Here is a 15,195-nt window from a genome sequence, read left to right as displayed (position 1 = left end):
ACTGCAGGAAACAATTTTTCGGTGAAAGAAAATGAGGACAGAATAAATGTCCCGGTAAGTAATATCAAGTTTGTTGAGTTTAGTAAACTTCGGTGAAATTAGAATACCAAGGAAAAAAATAACACTTAAAGAATTATTGCAGCCGTGGAATATTTCAGACAGTATGCTACTGAGGGCAGCTAACATAAGAGTCATGAGTTATAAGATATAATCTAAGTCGTAACATTGCTGTATGGAGCTGCAGATTTGGTTGCAGGTTAACATAGCTGGACTGGCCATCGGGCTTATTTGACTTATTTTTTATTTTTTTTGTAACGGCATGAACAATGAGAGGTGGTGGATTGGCCAGATGCAGGTCGATGTGTAGAAATAACTCCGTTGTTTGGTGGTGGCTATGACGGGGCTTCCACAGAGGCAGCAGGTGGATGAGGGAAGGGGAGGCAGGAGGAGAGACCCGAGGCAGCCACCAGTCCGAGTGTCAGGTGAACTGAACTTCAGGTAAGAAGTTATGACCTGCAGTCTATCTGGGTCAGATATAAACCAAGTTTAGGTGGAGTTTATTTTCATGTTGCTGACTTTTTACTGTCAGTTGCAATAACTCATACTGCGTTCTAGCCAGTTTGACGGAGTTTTTATACAGCTGGGTGGGTGCTATGATGTTACTGATAGTGAACTTTATTTTATTCATAAGGTTAGTAGAGTTGCCAACGGCTCCTTAAAAAAATGGAATGGTCCCTCATTCAGAGAAAATATTACACGTTTCGTATTGAGCTGAGAAGAGACGCAGTTTGTCCCGGACTTTAGCTAGAATGGAAAAAAGACACAAAGCTGGAGTTATTCTGTCTTTATGCTGCACAGCTGCCTCTTCTTCTCTCATTCTCTCCCCCTGCCTCTCCTGTTGCTACTTCAATCATGAAACTGATCAATGATCAGCTGATCGGCTTTTCTCTCTTGTTTATCGCCCACTTTGCGCCAGAAAGAGGAAACCAGCGGATATTGCGCTAAACAACAGCAGCACGTTTAAGCTTGATCAGCTGTTGTTAGAATGTATTTAATATTAATTTCTAGTATCAGCTGATGTTTGCTGGAGCCACAGCTGTAAAGCTGCTGGTCATGATGTCTGTTTAGATATGTGGTGAGAGGGAAACATGAAGATGAAACCAGGAGATGTCCTTACTGAACCATCAGAGCTGAACAGGTGATGGAGAAACAGGTTTACCTTTTAGGTGACATGAATGAGTTGAAGGGAAGTTATGAACTGTTTCTGAGAGACAAATAACACCAGGATCCTTTTTTATGTAGCTGACAGCTGGTAACTGTGCAGGGGCGGGTCTAGCAAAGTTTTGCCAGGGGGCCAGGTAGGGCATTAACAGGGAAAGGTGGGCACAAAGAAATACTTTTCTTTCTTATTCTCATTTAAAATACCTAGTTTTTATTAAATAATTATCTAAATCTTACAACCAAAGTTTTTATCTGACGTAAAATGTATAGAAATCATACATATACCAACAAGACTGTACATCACTGTCACAACAGGGTTTGTTTTCAGTCAAAGTCTTTATGGCTTTACTACCTGGTGGGTCGGTCTGTAGTAAAAATGCCCAATTTTTTTGTCCCAGTCCAGCCCTGCAGGTTAATACTGGCAGTGTCACCATGCCAGCTGACTGTATTTTATCATCAGCCAGTGTTGTTCTTTATCAATATTACCAAAGTTTACGATAAGGCAGCATAGAAAGTATTTACTTGCTTTCAGGTTTTATTCAAATGTTAGTCTTTTCAGTTGTTTCCCCACTTTTTTCCTGTTTCAAAATCAAACACCAGTTTGTGAGAAGATTATCTTCTTTTTTTAACAGGCAGAGAAAGTTTTACATTGGCATTGGCTAATTTGTCAATTGTTTGTTACAAATGTTCGTATTTTAATTTTCAAAAATGTTTTTGCCCAAAACATATGTGCACTATATGTCAGTAAAAATACTATGCAAATATTGCTGTCCTTGAATGCTGAGTAAACACTGACAAAGCACTGATTGTATCTCTTGTACTTTATCAACGCAGTATCTAAAAACTTTGCACCGTAGTGGTTAAAATCTCATTCTAATAAGAGTTAAAAGTGCATTTGGTTATTAGGTTTATAGGATTATTGAATTATGGTTAAGGGTTGGTAGAATTTTTTTTTAAAACATTATCTGCCAATTAAATCTGCCACCCTTCTCCAAATCTGTGCCCCTACCTGGCCCCCCCAACAAAAATTTTCTAGACACGCCACTGCACAACAACCGTGAAAATAGTTGGATCTACATCGCTGCTAAATCACAGCTGCCTGATCATGTTTTTCTTTAGCAATTTAGCAAAGTTGATGGTGGTGGTGTGTCTGTGTGAGTGAGAGACAGAGAGAGCGAGCGACAGATTTTCTGTTATAACCTTAATTTTATGGACGCACAGTGTGAGCACTCAGGTCGCATCAGAGCATCGGGCGGTATAGTGTGAGACCCTGCATCGTGACCTACCAACTTCTAACCCCTGCGAGTCAAGATAAGATAAGATAAGATAACCTTTATTAGTCCCACACGTGGGAAATTTGTTTTGTCACAGCAGGAAGTGGACAGTGCAAAAGTTATGACGCAAAAATTAGAATACAATAAGAATAAATACAGTACACAACTGTACAGAATAGAATAAAATAATATACTATATACAGTAGAATAAAATAGAATAAAAATATACAATAAGATAAAAATAGAATACGAATGCTATATACAACTGAGTAAAAATACAACGATGCCAGAAAAGATTATTGCACTTAGTGTTATTGCACATGTGTGGATGTGTGTGTTTGTTCAGTTAAAGTCTTTGTTGTGGAGTCTGACAGCAGTGGGGAGGAAAGACCTGCGAAATCTCTCCGTCCCACACCGTGGGTGCCGCAGTCTCCCACTGAAGGAGCTGCTCAGTGCTGTCACAGTCTGCTGCATGGGGTGGGAGACGTTGTCCAACAGGGATGACAGCTTAGCCGCCATTCTCCTGTCACTCACCACCTCCACTGGGTCCAGAGGGCATCCTAGAACAGAGCTGGCCCTTCGGATCACCCTGTTCAGTCTCTTCCTGTCCCCAGCAGAGATGCTGCCGCCCCAGCAGACCACGCCATAAAAGATAGCAGAAGCCACAACAGAGTCATAGAAGGTCTTCAGGAGTGGGCCCTCCACCCCAAACGACCTGAGTCTCCGCAGCAGGTACAGCCTGCTCTGCCCTTTCCTGTAGAGGGCGTCTGAGTTATGAGTCCAGTCCAGTCTGTTGTTCAGATGAACACCAAGGTACCTGTAGCTGTCCACAGCCTCAATGTCCATACCTTGGATGTTCAGTGGTTGCAGTGGAGAATGCTTGTGCCTGCGGAAGTCTACCACCAGCTCCTTGGTTTTACTGGCGTTGATCTGGAGGTAGTTCAGCTGGCACCAGTCCACAAAGTCTTGAGCCAGTCCTCTGTACTCCTTGTCGTCCCCATCAGTGATGAGGCCGACTATTGCAGAGTCATCAGAGAACTTCTGCAGGAAGCACTGGGTGGAATTGTGGGAGAAGTCTGCAGTGTAGATGGTGAAGAGGAACGGAGCCAGAACCGTTCCCTGTGGGGCCCCCATACTGCAGACGACCCTGTCCGACACACAGCCCTGAGTCCTCACATACTGTGGTCGGTCGGTGAGGTAGTCCAAAATCCAGGTAGTGAGGTGATGGTCCACTCCAGAGTTCACCAGCTTGTCCTTTAGAACCGAGGGAAGAATGGTGTTGAAGGCACTGGAGAAATCAAAGAACATGATTCTCACAGTGCTTCCAGCGGTCTCCAGGTGAGCGAGGGAACGATGTAGGAGGTGAATGACGGCATCATCCGCTCCAATGCCAGGCTGGTAGGCAAACTGAAGTGGGTCCAGTGATGAGCTTGTTAGGCGCCGAAGCTGAGCCAGGACCAACCGCTCCAGGGTCTTCATCAGGTGGGATGTCAGAGCCACCGGCCTGTAGCTGTTGAGGTCCTTGGGGCGTGAAGTCTTTGGCACTGGTACAACACAGGAGGTTTTCCAGAGCTGTGGGACTCTTCCCAACCTCAGGCTCAGGTTGAAGAGGTGCTCCATCACCCCACACAGTTGGTCCGCGCAGGACCTGACGACCCTCGAGCTGATGCCATCTGGGCCCGCTGCCTTCTTGCCATTAATCCTCCTCAGTTCCCTCCTAACCTGGGTGGTTGAGAGAGACAGGCTGGAGCCTTGTGTTGAGTGTGTATTGGATGCTGTTGTTGGGGGTGGGGGGGAGTGAGCAGGGTGAATAGAGGAGGTGTGAAGTGTCTGAGGTGTCAGAGGTGGAGCAGCAGCAGTGGGGGTGGGTGAGTCTGCAGCCGATGTTGTAGACTGTCTCATGGTTGAATCAAATCTGTTGAAGAAATGATTCAGTTCATTTGCCCATCTCACATCCCTCCCAGGCAGAGTTCTGCTGTTTGTGGCCTGAGATGGTTCTGAGGCCTCTCCAGGCTTCACCAACGTTGTTTTGCTGAAGCTGGTTCTCCATCTTCTGCCTGTAGCTGTCCTTCCCATTCCTTATCAGTCCCCTCAACTCTCTCTGCACCCTTTTCAACTCCTCTTTGTCTTTGGAATCAATCGTGCAGTTTGAGCAGGAGCTGAATAACGCGACTGAAAAAATCGCACAGTGTCTGCCCAGCTTTAGGTGTACTGTCGTCCGAGACTTGCACCGCAGTGACGGCGTTTGTTTCCCTGTTGGCCATGCTTCTTGTTGTGGTCATCTGTTGTCTTCCGGTATTTTCTCCGTAAGCGACCTTTCCTCGACCAATGAGATGAGCGGTAATCTGAATTGTCATACTCGAATTGTCATAAGTGTGCTGTCAGCTCATTGGTCACAAAGCAGGAGAGGGGCTGGGAATTATGTTTTCAAACAAAGCGTTAATTCCATAAACATTTATAGACTACTTTTGATTCTCACTGTATTACGGGACAAAGTGCGTCCCTTATTAGCTCAATACGGGACGTGTACTTTTGTTTCTAAATACGGGACGATTCCGTATTTTAAGGGACGGTTGGCAACCCTAGTTACAGCCACAGATATTGGGTAATATCTGCCAAACATCACAGTGCTGCAATAGAGACTTATACATAACACTACACTAATATTTTTCTTTTCTTTAAACATAGGATTCAATTTACAGGATAGTAAAGAATTGTTTTGGTTTAGAATTTATTTATTTATACAATCACGTGATCCTGTATTCTAAAATAAATGCACATATTTTACTTTACACTGTTATGTGTATGATTTAGCCTTTATTTGTTTTCTGAGTTACCTGAGTGGCAGTTCTTCTAGTCCCTTGGTTGATGAGCTAAGAGGTGGAAAAGGAGCGGAGCAAGCATGGAGACTTGCAAACTGGGTCATATTTAGGGTTGCCAACCGTCCCTTAAAATACGGAATCGTCCCGTATTTAGAAACAAAAGTACACGTCCCGTATTGAGCTAATAAGGGACGCACTTTGTCCCGTAATACAGTGAGAATCACTATATCTATATATATCTATATATATCTATCTATCTATCTATCTATCTATCTATCTATCTATCTATCTATCTATATATATATATATCTATATCTATATATCTATATATATATATATATCTATATATCTATATCTATATATATATATATATATATATCTATATATATATATATATAAATATATCGATAGATATATAGAGATAGATAGATAGATAGATAGATAGATAGATAGATAGATAGATGCCAGAACATATGAAGGACGTTCGGCTCTTTGATTAATGAAGTTCTTTGGCATCTTCAGGAAACAGGAAGTTCACATAAACCAACAAATGACAAAAACGGCGGGGCCATGTTAGTGACGCCACTGTCAAAGGGGCGGGGATTCTCTCTGCGGTCTGTTGTTGTTGTTCGGCTCGACGGAAGCTAAAAGCTAACAGCTTCGCACGGAAATGCGCTCACACATACTATCAGATCGACACTACTGCTGCTGACTCGGTGCCGGTCCCGTGAGCTCGGATTGACCCGGTTCGGGCCCCCCCGCTCCGGGTCGGATGACTCTGTCCCGTTAGCATGTTGAAGCTAACGGGCCGGTGTTCTTAGTGTCAGCCTGTTAGTCGGCAGCTAGCGGCCCTTTGTTTGCGAGCTAACCGAGGTTCTTCGCAGGATGCGGACCAACCTTGTTAACGTCCCGTTTAGCGGCTCGTGTCTGTGTTAATTGAATGCCGGGTTTATCGGTGAGATCCGTTATCCTCGGTAGCCGCTCGGTTCGGAGCCGAGGTCTGCTAACAGCTGACATGCAGCGCTCAGCTCTGTGACCTTGGACTCTTCACCATTATCTTCATCATAACATCAGGGTTAGCATGGCCCTCAGAACAGACTGCAGGCAGGGTGTGGTTTGCCTGCTCCTCCTCACAGGTAAGTGCAGACTGACCTGTTGTCAGGTGTGTACACTTATGTTTTGTTCTGATGACGCCGGGTCCTGTCTCTTTAAGACTTCCCCCCTTTCCTGAAAACCTACTTTGTCCTGAATAAAGTGCGTCTGGAAGACTGCAGAAGGGCAGAGCTGTACTACTGTAACCATACAAGGACAAAGTATTACAAGCTAGTGTTACTTAATTTAATGTTTAACATAGACATGTGGCAGGAAGTGATTGTGGGCACTTACCAGTCTAAGTTAATAGCCTTCCAGGATTAACTGTCACCCAGATTTTATATCCCAAAAACCTGGACCTGAATCTGTAATATTTCACAGTACAGCTCTTGCTATATCAGTGTGTGCTCAGGGCCCCACAGTGCGTTACTGCAGCATCCAATCTGCTCCAAATCCACCAGTAGAGAAAGCGGAAGTACAATGGAGAGGCAGATGTGGAAGGAGGAGACCATCTAGTAGTGACAGCTGCAAATGGCTCTTACAGATTTCTTTACATTCGGTCTGCTGTGATCTGTTGACAGGTGTCACTACAGCCATTACTCCTTTTTTCTGTGTAGTAACCATAGCAGTTGGAAGATATCAATCAGTTTCTATTAAAGCTTGAAGATGTTGAGCATGGTTCAGTAATAATAACAATCATGATAATGAAACGGTCTATGTAAGTGATCAGGGCTTCACAAGTATCTTAACAGGGACCATCTTCTCTTAACCACTTTGGGCTGGAGTCAGAATGACACGCAGGTACACCTGACTAGGTCCTGTCCACCACAGGGCTAGCACTTACCACCAATAAGAATCACCAGTTGACCGGCAAGCTCTTCTTTAGTCTGTAGGAGAACAGATACCACAGAAAGGACAGGAAGTCTGATCCTTTTTCCTTAACAGCTGTAACCCCTGCAACACCCGACCTCAGACTGCTTTATGACACAACTACACTAAAACTGGCAAAACAGCACCCGTGGTGGTCAAACTTGTAACATTTGATTATCAATTGTTGAAAATTAACAATGTTGAGCATTGGCCAGCTATTTGACCCTGCAAGATTGAGCAGTCTTTAAGATGCCAAATTTTCAAAATAGAATCCTCCCATGAAGTATCATCTGCTATCTTCCTTCAGCGTTTTGTCCATCCTGTTTAACTTTTTCTTTTTTACATGTAACTTTTAATAGGAACTTGCTGGATGTAGAACACTGTGTTAAGACCACAGACAGGATAAACAATGACTAAAGCTTGTAGATGTGAAAAGCAAACCTGCATTCTTTTTTTCTAATGATCACCAAGGCCAAGTACCTGTAGTTCTTTAGTCTGTGTGAAACCTGACCCCTGACCTCCGTAGACACGTTCCCGATTCGTTTAGGGGCTCAGTCATTTGTTTGAGTGATTTAAATATGAAGTCCTGATTACTAAGGATATACTAATGACTGATTGACAGGTCATTAGCCAATAATGGGGCAGTTTCACAGTAAGCTCCAGCTCTCACTCTGTTTTAAAAACAGCAAGATGGCTGCAGCAAAAACATTCAAAGCTTCATAATATGATTGTAAACTGACTGCAAAAGTCCTTATCTGATCTTCAAAGGGGATAATCTGAGTCCATGATCTAAACATATAAAAATAAGCTGCTCATGAATCAGGGTGATCACCTGGCATACTGTCTCCTTGCATGGTTTTCCAGCTGCACAGGAGCACAGAAGAGAGCACTACGCAGGGCTGTACAGGTTGCCTAGCAGATCGTCAGATATCCTCTCCTCCTCTTTTCTCAGGAAGATTAACAAATTCCTTCCAGGCCCATAACATTCTGGTCACGTACTGTTTCAACATCTACCTTCAGGCAGACGTTTCAGATCCATAAAGACAAAAACTAACAGAATAAGGAACAGCATTGTCCAGCGGTTCATCAGCTGTACGTCAGACTGTTATCAATATGACATCACTTCTAACCATGTGTTGTTGTGATTTTCCCCCAGGATGCATTGCTGTCTCTCAGAGGAATGAAAATGTCTATGTGTCAGGGATTTCTAATGGTGAGGTCACAGTCACATCTAGACATCAGGGCAGCACTAATGGCACACACACACACACACACACACACACACCCACAAACACAGTGTCACACTAACAGTCCAACCCTGCCCCCCCAGCCTGCAGTGATGTGGCAGAGCTCCTACGGGCATCCAGCGGTATAATCACCAGCCCCGGATGGCCCTTCCAGTATCCAGCCCGACTGAACTGCAGCTGGAATATTAGGGCGCGACCTGGAGATGCCATCACCATCAGGTACTACACTTACTGTCTCCATAGTTACAGCTGCCACACCCACATCAGGGCACATAGTGAAAAGCAATAACCACATCCTCATTTTAACCCCATCTTTGCTCTCACAATGCCCTCCCTGTTCTGTCTTTGCAGCTTCCAGGACTTTGACCTACAGGGTTCCCATCGCTGCACCTCAGACTGGATGTCCATCAGCAGCTACAGGAACCTGGACGGACTCCGGGTTTGTGGCTCTTCCTTGCCACCACCCTACATCTCCTCTCAGGACCATTTGTGGATCCACTTCCACTCGGATGACAGCCTGACGGGAAAGGGCTTCAGACTGTCATACATCAGCGGTGAGGAAACACTGTGTGCTATTGGTGATGTAACTGGAGTAGAGGCTGATGCTCTGGATAGGAAACAAGTAAGATTTGCTGTGTGTGCAGGTAAGCCGCTGGCATCCAGCTGTGATGTGGACCAGTTCCACTGCTCAAATGGGAAGTGCATCCCAGACTGGTGGCGCTGTAACTCGATGGACGAATGCGGCGACAATTCAGATGAGGAGATGTGTGTGGACTCGCCGTTCTCCTTCCAGCCCTGCAGCCTGAACCAGTTCCCCTGCCTGTCTCGCTACACCCGCATCTACACCTGCCTGCCCCACAGCCTGCGCTGCGACGGTAGCATAGACTGCCAGGTAACACGCCACCTAGGTGACCCATTGCAACTGCTCAAATGGTTCCTTGTCCACTTGCCGCTGCTGCTTATGTGACTTACATTAATGTGTCAAACAATAACAGGCAGCCGGAGTACCGAACCGGTACTCCGAGCATTCGCCCAATGCATATCCTCGGGTCCACCACTCACAGCACATGTGGGCTAATCACCACAAAGAGTTCTGCTGACTCAGATCTAACAGATTTATAAGGGTCCGTTAAGTCACCCATAGTTTGTGGTACGCCTGTGCTGCTCTGCTATCGTGAGTGTAACTTCAGCTGATCTGTTGGAGTTTATGAAATGGTCTCTTTATGATGCAGACATCATGTCAGAGCTAAAGATGAGCAGAATGCAAGCTATGGCGTTAGGATTGTAAGCATGTTTAATATGAATATAGCTGTTTATATCTTACGAGGTATTAGTATTGTACTAATGCTGTGTTTACACAACATATTGCTACAAGTCGTTACATCTATGAGAAGGAGCACCTTATGTTGAAGATTTAACCCAGTGCTTTAGAGCTCAGGTGATCGGGACTCTGCCTGGTCTCCAAAGGACACAACAATCCACTTCAGGGGTTCCTTGGGCCGGACTGCTGACCATGTCCTCAACTTGGTGTGTCACAACGTCTCTTTCAGGACCTTGGCGATGAGATAGACTGTGATGTTCCCACCTGTGGCGAGTTGTTGAGGAACTTCTATGGTTCTTTCAGCTCTCCAAACTATCCTGATTTCTACCCTCCAGGAAGTAACTGCACCTGGCTGATTGACACTGGAGACCACCGAAAGGTAACCTCTGATCCCCGAGTGTGTTTGGGTAGCAAAGGACATCAACATTCCTGATGTTGTTCCTGTCTTCTCCTGCAGGTTATTCTAAGGTTCACAGATTTTAAACTTGATGGGACTGGCTATGGCGACTATGTCAAAGTCTATGACGGGCTGGAGGAGAACCCCCGTCGCCTCCTCAGGGTGCTGACTGCCTTTGACTCCAGAGCGCCGGTCGCTGTAGTTTCATCATCCGGTCAGCTCCGAGTTCACTTCTACGCTGACAAGATCAATGCGGCCAGAGGCTTCAACGTCACCTACCAGGTGTGTTTGATTTTTGAGGTGTTGTGCAGGTGGCCGTGTTCTGTTCTATTGTTCTTGATTAAGTAGTCTTTGTGGTCCTGTTTTTAGGTGGATGGGTTCTGCCTGCCCTGGGAGGTTCCATGCGGGGGGAACTGGGGCTGTTACACCGAGCAGCAGCGCTGCGATGGGTACTGGCACTGCCCCAACGGTCGGGATGAGCTAAACTGCTCCTCTTGTCAGGAGGATGAGTTCCCCTGCTCCAGAAATGGAGCCTGTTACCCTCGGTCGGACCGCTGCAACTACCAGAACCGCTGCCCCAATGGTTCTGATGAGAAGAACTGCTTCTTCTGTCAGCCAGGAAACTTCCACTGTAAGGTACGATGGTAAGACCAGACTGGTGTGTTCTGACTTTAGTCTTTAACGATTCAAATCAAATGAGAAGCAGTAGGGTGGTCCTGTGAATCATCACAGACATATGATCTCACTCACACAATAAACTGGAGGTGAACTTTGTTTAAAGCAGGTTCCATATTCAACTTTTTGTAGATGATTGTTGGGTTTTTCTCTGTATGCATTATTTTCGGGTCTACCTTATAATATAGAGAGCCTTGAGGCGACTGTTTTTGTGATTTGGCGCTGTATAAATAAAATTGAATAGATGTAGTTTACAAATGCCTTCCAAACGCCTGACATCACAGCTAAAACATTAGAAATGCTAACCAAATAACTCCAAACACATTTCGGTTTGAGGCCGATCGCATTAAGGCAGCATCAGGACAACTTTGTGGAGTCCAAGTCACATTTCCCACATTTGTCTTTCGGTGTGTGCCATTCTGTCTAATACAGAGAAAGGCATGTTTAACATCCAGTTACAGAAGACTAGAACACTTTAACCTCTGACTGATCCCTGTGTGTCTGATCCCTTCAGAATAATCGCTGTGTGTTTGAGTCGTGGGTTTGTGACGCACAGGATGACTGTGGGGATGGCAGCGACGAGGAGAGTTGTCCTGTCATTGTTCCCACACGAGTCATCACAGCTGCCGTCATTGGCAGCCTCATCTGTGGCCTCTTACTGGTCATTGCCCTTGGTTGCACATGCAAGCTGTACTCTCTGCGCATGTTTGAACGCAGGTAAGAATGTCAACAAATTTCTGTTCACCTCGTGCTTCTGAACTCATTGTGAGTCAAGGCTTGTGATTGGTTGTTCCAGGTCATTTGAGACCCAGCTGTCCAGAGTGGAGGCGGAGCTGCTGAGGAGGGAAGCCCCGCCCTCTTATGGTCAGCTGATTGCACAGGGACTGATCCCACCTGTGGAGGATTTCCCAGTGTGCTCAGGGAGCCAGGTACAGTTCTTATCTCACATAGCAGGAAGCTCCTGATTAAAGTTTTTGCGCACACTCTCTCTGTACACTGAAGAATGATCATATGGTTAGGTCCAAGGTCAAATGGAGGTTAAATAGCACCTTATTAAAGGTGACTCTATGTGGTCCTCAGGGACTTCAGGTAGATCCAGTTTGAACTGGTTCTCTCGTCTCTATCCTCAGGCTTCTGTCCTGGAAAATCTTCGTCTGGCGGTCCGCTCTCAGCTTGGCTTCACATCCCTCAGGCTGCCTTCCTCTGGTCGTCGTAGCAACCTGTGGCGTCGCCTCTTTAATTTCTCACGGTCCCGGCGCTCAGGTTCTTTGGCTCTGGTCTCTGCAGACCTGGAGGACAGCGCTGGCACTGGCAGCACCGGAAGCTCCGGCTCAGACCTGTTGTCTCCAGACTCGGATGACACAGACACTGAGGGCGAGCGAGGGCGAGGCATCAGTGCAGTGGGTGGACCTGTTGCACCCCTCCCCCAGAAGACCCCGCCTCCCTCCGCTGTAGAGGCTGTGCTTTCGGTGACACCTTCTGTGACCCTGACATCTGGCCGAGACAATGACAGGCCTAGAGAGGCCCTGCCCCCATCCAGCCCTGTCACTATAGTAACCTCCAGTCCAGATCCCGAATGTCACAGTGACACCTCTGACCTCCCTGCCCCAGCTGCCTCTGCCCTGCAGCGCCTGGCCCAAAACCTGCACCGCTTAGCTAGAAATCTGACAAGAACAAGTCAGAACCAGCAGAGCCAGACCTGGACCAATCATAGCCCACTGCACCAGCTGGAGACAGGAAGAGGTGGGGTTGAAGTCACAGAGCGACGGGGGAGTGGAGAGGAAGACGAAGATGTGGAGCTCCTGATCCCCATCTCTGACTCAGACTCCTCTTCCTCGTCCTTGCTTGTCAGCGACATCCGACAACCTCTGCTCGAGTCATACCCCTCCTCCACCGTGAACCATGCCCCCCGCCATCACAATGGGAACAGTGGTCGAGGAGGGCGGGATGGCCCCTGTGAACACTGCGGAATGGTCCACACAGCTCAGATCCCTGATGCTTGCCTGGAAGCGACTGGCAAAACAGAGAGCAGTGATGATGAGCTGCTGCTGCTGTGCTAACAGGCTAACTGAAAGGCTAACGCTAGCCCTACTCCTTCAGTGTTCTAACTACACTAAGTGCAGCTGTAAGCCTGTCAGTTAGCATGTTAACAACATGCTAACTGACAGGATAGCACTGCACAATGCCACACAACTCACTCCTCAGACACTCAGAGGGGTGGGATTATTATATTATAGCACCCTAGCTGGATCAGTGATGTCAAAGGTAAACAAACTGAGTGATGTCACAAATTGAATTTTATTTGGTACGACTTTAAAAACAGTCCCTCTGTTTCCCGGTCTGTCTGTTAAGGTACTGCCCACCTCATGGTACGACTGAATTGTAGAGCTCCCAAGCAGGAGAGGGTCATTGACTGTTGGAGGCAGCCAAACGCTTCTTCTAAGGCCAGGCCACATATAGCCCTCCCCCAAAAAAGTTCAGTTGGCATTTCCTTTACTCTCATTGGTCCTTATTTCAGTCACTGACATCAGAGTTCAGGTTATTTCCTTTGGTACTGCACACAAACTGAGGAAGAGCTGAGTTCAACAGGTTCTCCTGTCGCCTGCAGTCACTTGAGAGTGGTGCCAAGTACGAAGGAATATTAGGGCCACATTAGGCAAAAACATATATATATATATATATGTTATTGATTATTTAGATAATAAACTCGTAATTTTGAGAACAGTCAAAACGTGGAAGTCACATTTTCAATACAAACTGCCACGGCGTCTATACCCTCTACAAAATGCCTTGTGTAGCTGAGTTAGTGAAATGACTTCAGAATTGATTTTCATTATAGAAACTTGTTTCTCTTTTAGCTCATAAACAAAATGACACTGAAGAGATGGTGCCAGAAAGCTGCATCTGGTCAGAAGGAAAAAAATACACAAACTTGAAAGAGTGGGTCGGATTTGTGCAAAATGAAATGGCTGGCAATGGACAGATGCAAAGATACCAATGGTTGTATCACAAAACACAATAAGACGGATCGTCTGTTTGTTTCACTAACTTATCTACACAAGCCATTTTATAGAGGATATGGGAGCCGTGGCAGTTTTTTGGCTTGAAATAACTGTAATCTCCACATTTTGACTATTTAAAATTTTAAATACTATTTCAAGTTTGAGCTTACATTTCAACTTTAATCTAAAAATGGACACTTTTTTTTTTATTAATGTGACCCTAACACTTCATCCTATTCAAGAGACACTGGATGATTAGGTCAAATATTTGGTGTTTTGAGTAGGTGAATGTTCATTGGCTATTGACGGTAAAGCACAATGTGACATGTTCAACAGTTGAGTTTGATTTTAAAACCAGACCTAAATTATGTGACCCTCATGTCCAGTTCAAAGAAAAGGAAAGTCAAAGGTCAGTGTTTACAGCTCACATGGGACCTGAAGGGTTTGGTACAGCGGAGGATCAGAACTCGAGTCAGACTTACCTGAATTATAAAGGTTTTGTAGCCCCGCCCATCGTCACTACTTCTAGACTGAAGCCATTTCTGATGTTTGTTACAGTTTTTGGTACTCAGCTGACCTTGTGTGTGTGTGTGACTATGTATATTTATTATTATTATTATTATTATTCATGATGTGGTTATTATTGTTGTAGTTATTATTCTTGTTGTTGTGGTTTTGCTGTTTTCTGGCCTGCATGAATTTGGCCATTTCGTGTTTTTCTTTGTAGTTAAAAACTGATAAACTGCACTAAACATTAAAGGTTCACCTCCAGTGTCTCTTGTATTCTTTTTATTTTGCTCAGCTTTCCACATGAACGAACATAAAGGTAAAGGTGAAAAAAAAGTAGGTAATTCAGAGCAAGCAAGTGAACTTAGCTCCTGTCAAATGTGTCAAATATCAATTTTATTTATTTAGAAAAATTTTATTATTTCACTATTTTATGACTGCATGCTCAGTGCACGCTGTTTATTTGTAAGGTGACGTTAGAGCTGTGAAACTGAATCAATTTAATCATTAAAGCTTAAATCACTGCATTTTGCCACAGATCAAAGTAAAATGAATTCGATTGATTGAACACAGGTGCTGAGCTGTCAACTGATCGGTACTTGGTGTTGGCTTTGATCAGGTAGGGGAACATGCTGAACTGATGTGGTGTATCCAAATGCATAGTGAGAGTGCACTGACAACACCTAGCAGAGGCCCCTAAGACTCCTACCTCCAAAAAGCTTTGATTGCATTCCAAGGGAGCCTGGGGACACAGTCCATGTGGATTC

The 15,195-nt window shown here is 45.2% G+C and overlaps 2 protein-coding genes across 2 annotated transcripts in view; one reads left to right on the top strand and one right to left on the bottom strand.

Moving 5' to 3' along the window:
* The window catches only part of LOC113014589 (ubiquitin carboxyl-terminal hydrolase 29-like), a 264,900-nt gene that overhangs the window by 137,056 nt on the left and 112,649 nt on the right, over positions 1 to 15,195 (bottom strand). The gene's annotated exons all lie outside the window — the stretch shown is intronic.
* Positions 5,827 to 14,697, top strand: lrp12 (low density lipoprotein receptor-related protein 12). Its single transcript, XM_026156226.1, has 11 exons — positions 5,827 to 6,453; positions 8,436 to 8,492; positions 8,610 to 8,745; positions 8,878 to 9,080; positions 9,171 to 9,418; positions 10,077 to 10,226; positions 10,305 to 10,526; positions 10,614 to 10,880; positions 11,434 to 11,636; positions 11,716 to 11,848; positions 12,050 to 14,697. Exons 1-11 carry the CDS (start codon positions 6,399 to 6,401, stop codon positions 12,977 to 12,979), a joined length of 2,604 nt encoding a protein of 867 aa, XP_026012011.1. The 5' UTR covers positions 5,827 to 6,398; the 3' UTR covers positions 12,980 to 14,697.

This window comes from Astatotilapia calliptera, chromosome 22, assembly GCF_900246225.1.
Source record: "Astatotilapia calliptera chromosome 22, fAstCal1.2, whole genome shotgun sequence".
NCBI classification, from domain to species: domain Eukaryota; kingdom Metazoa; phylum Chordata; class Actinopteri; order Cichliformes; family Cichlidae; genus Astatotilapia; species Astatotilapia calliptera.
This window is presented reverse-complemented; position numbering and strand designations above follow the sequence as displayed.

What these genes read in the sequence shown, in the direction of transcription:
- lrp12 (XM_026156226.1), top strand. Translation starts at nt 6,399, where the DNA reads ATGGCCCTCAGAACAGACTGCAGGCAGGGTGTGGTTTGCCTGCTCCTC. An exon ending in TGTGTCAGGGATTTCTAATG is followed by an intron (nt 8,493 to 8,609) that starts GTGAGGTCACAG and finishes CTGCCCCCCCAG; the next exon opens with CCTGCAGTGATGTGGCAGAG. An exon ending in ACACTGGAGACCACCGAAAG is followed by an intron (nt 10,227 to 10,304) that starts GTAACCTCTGAT and finishes CTTCTCCTGCAG; the next exon opens with GTTATTCTAAGGTTCACAGA.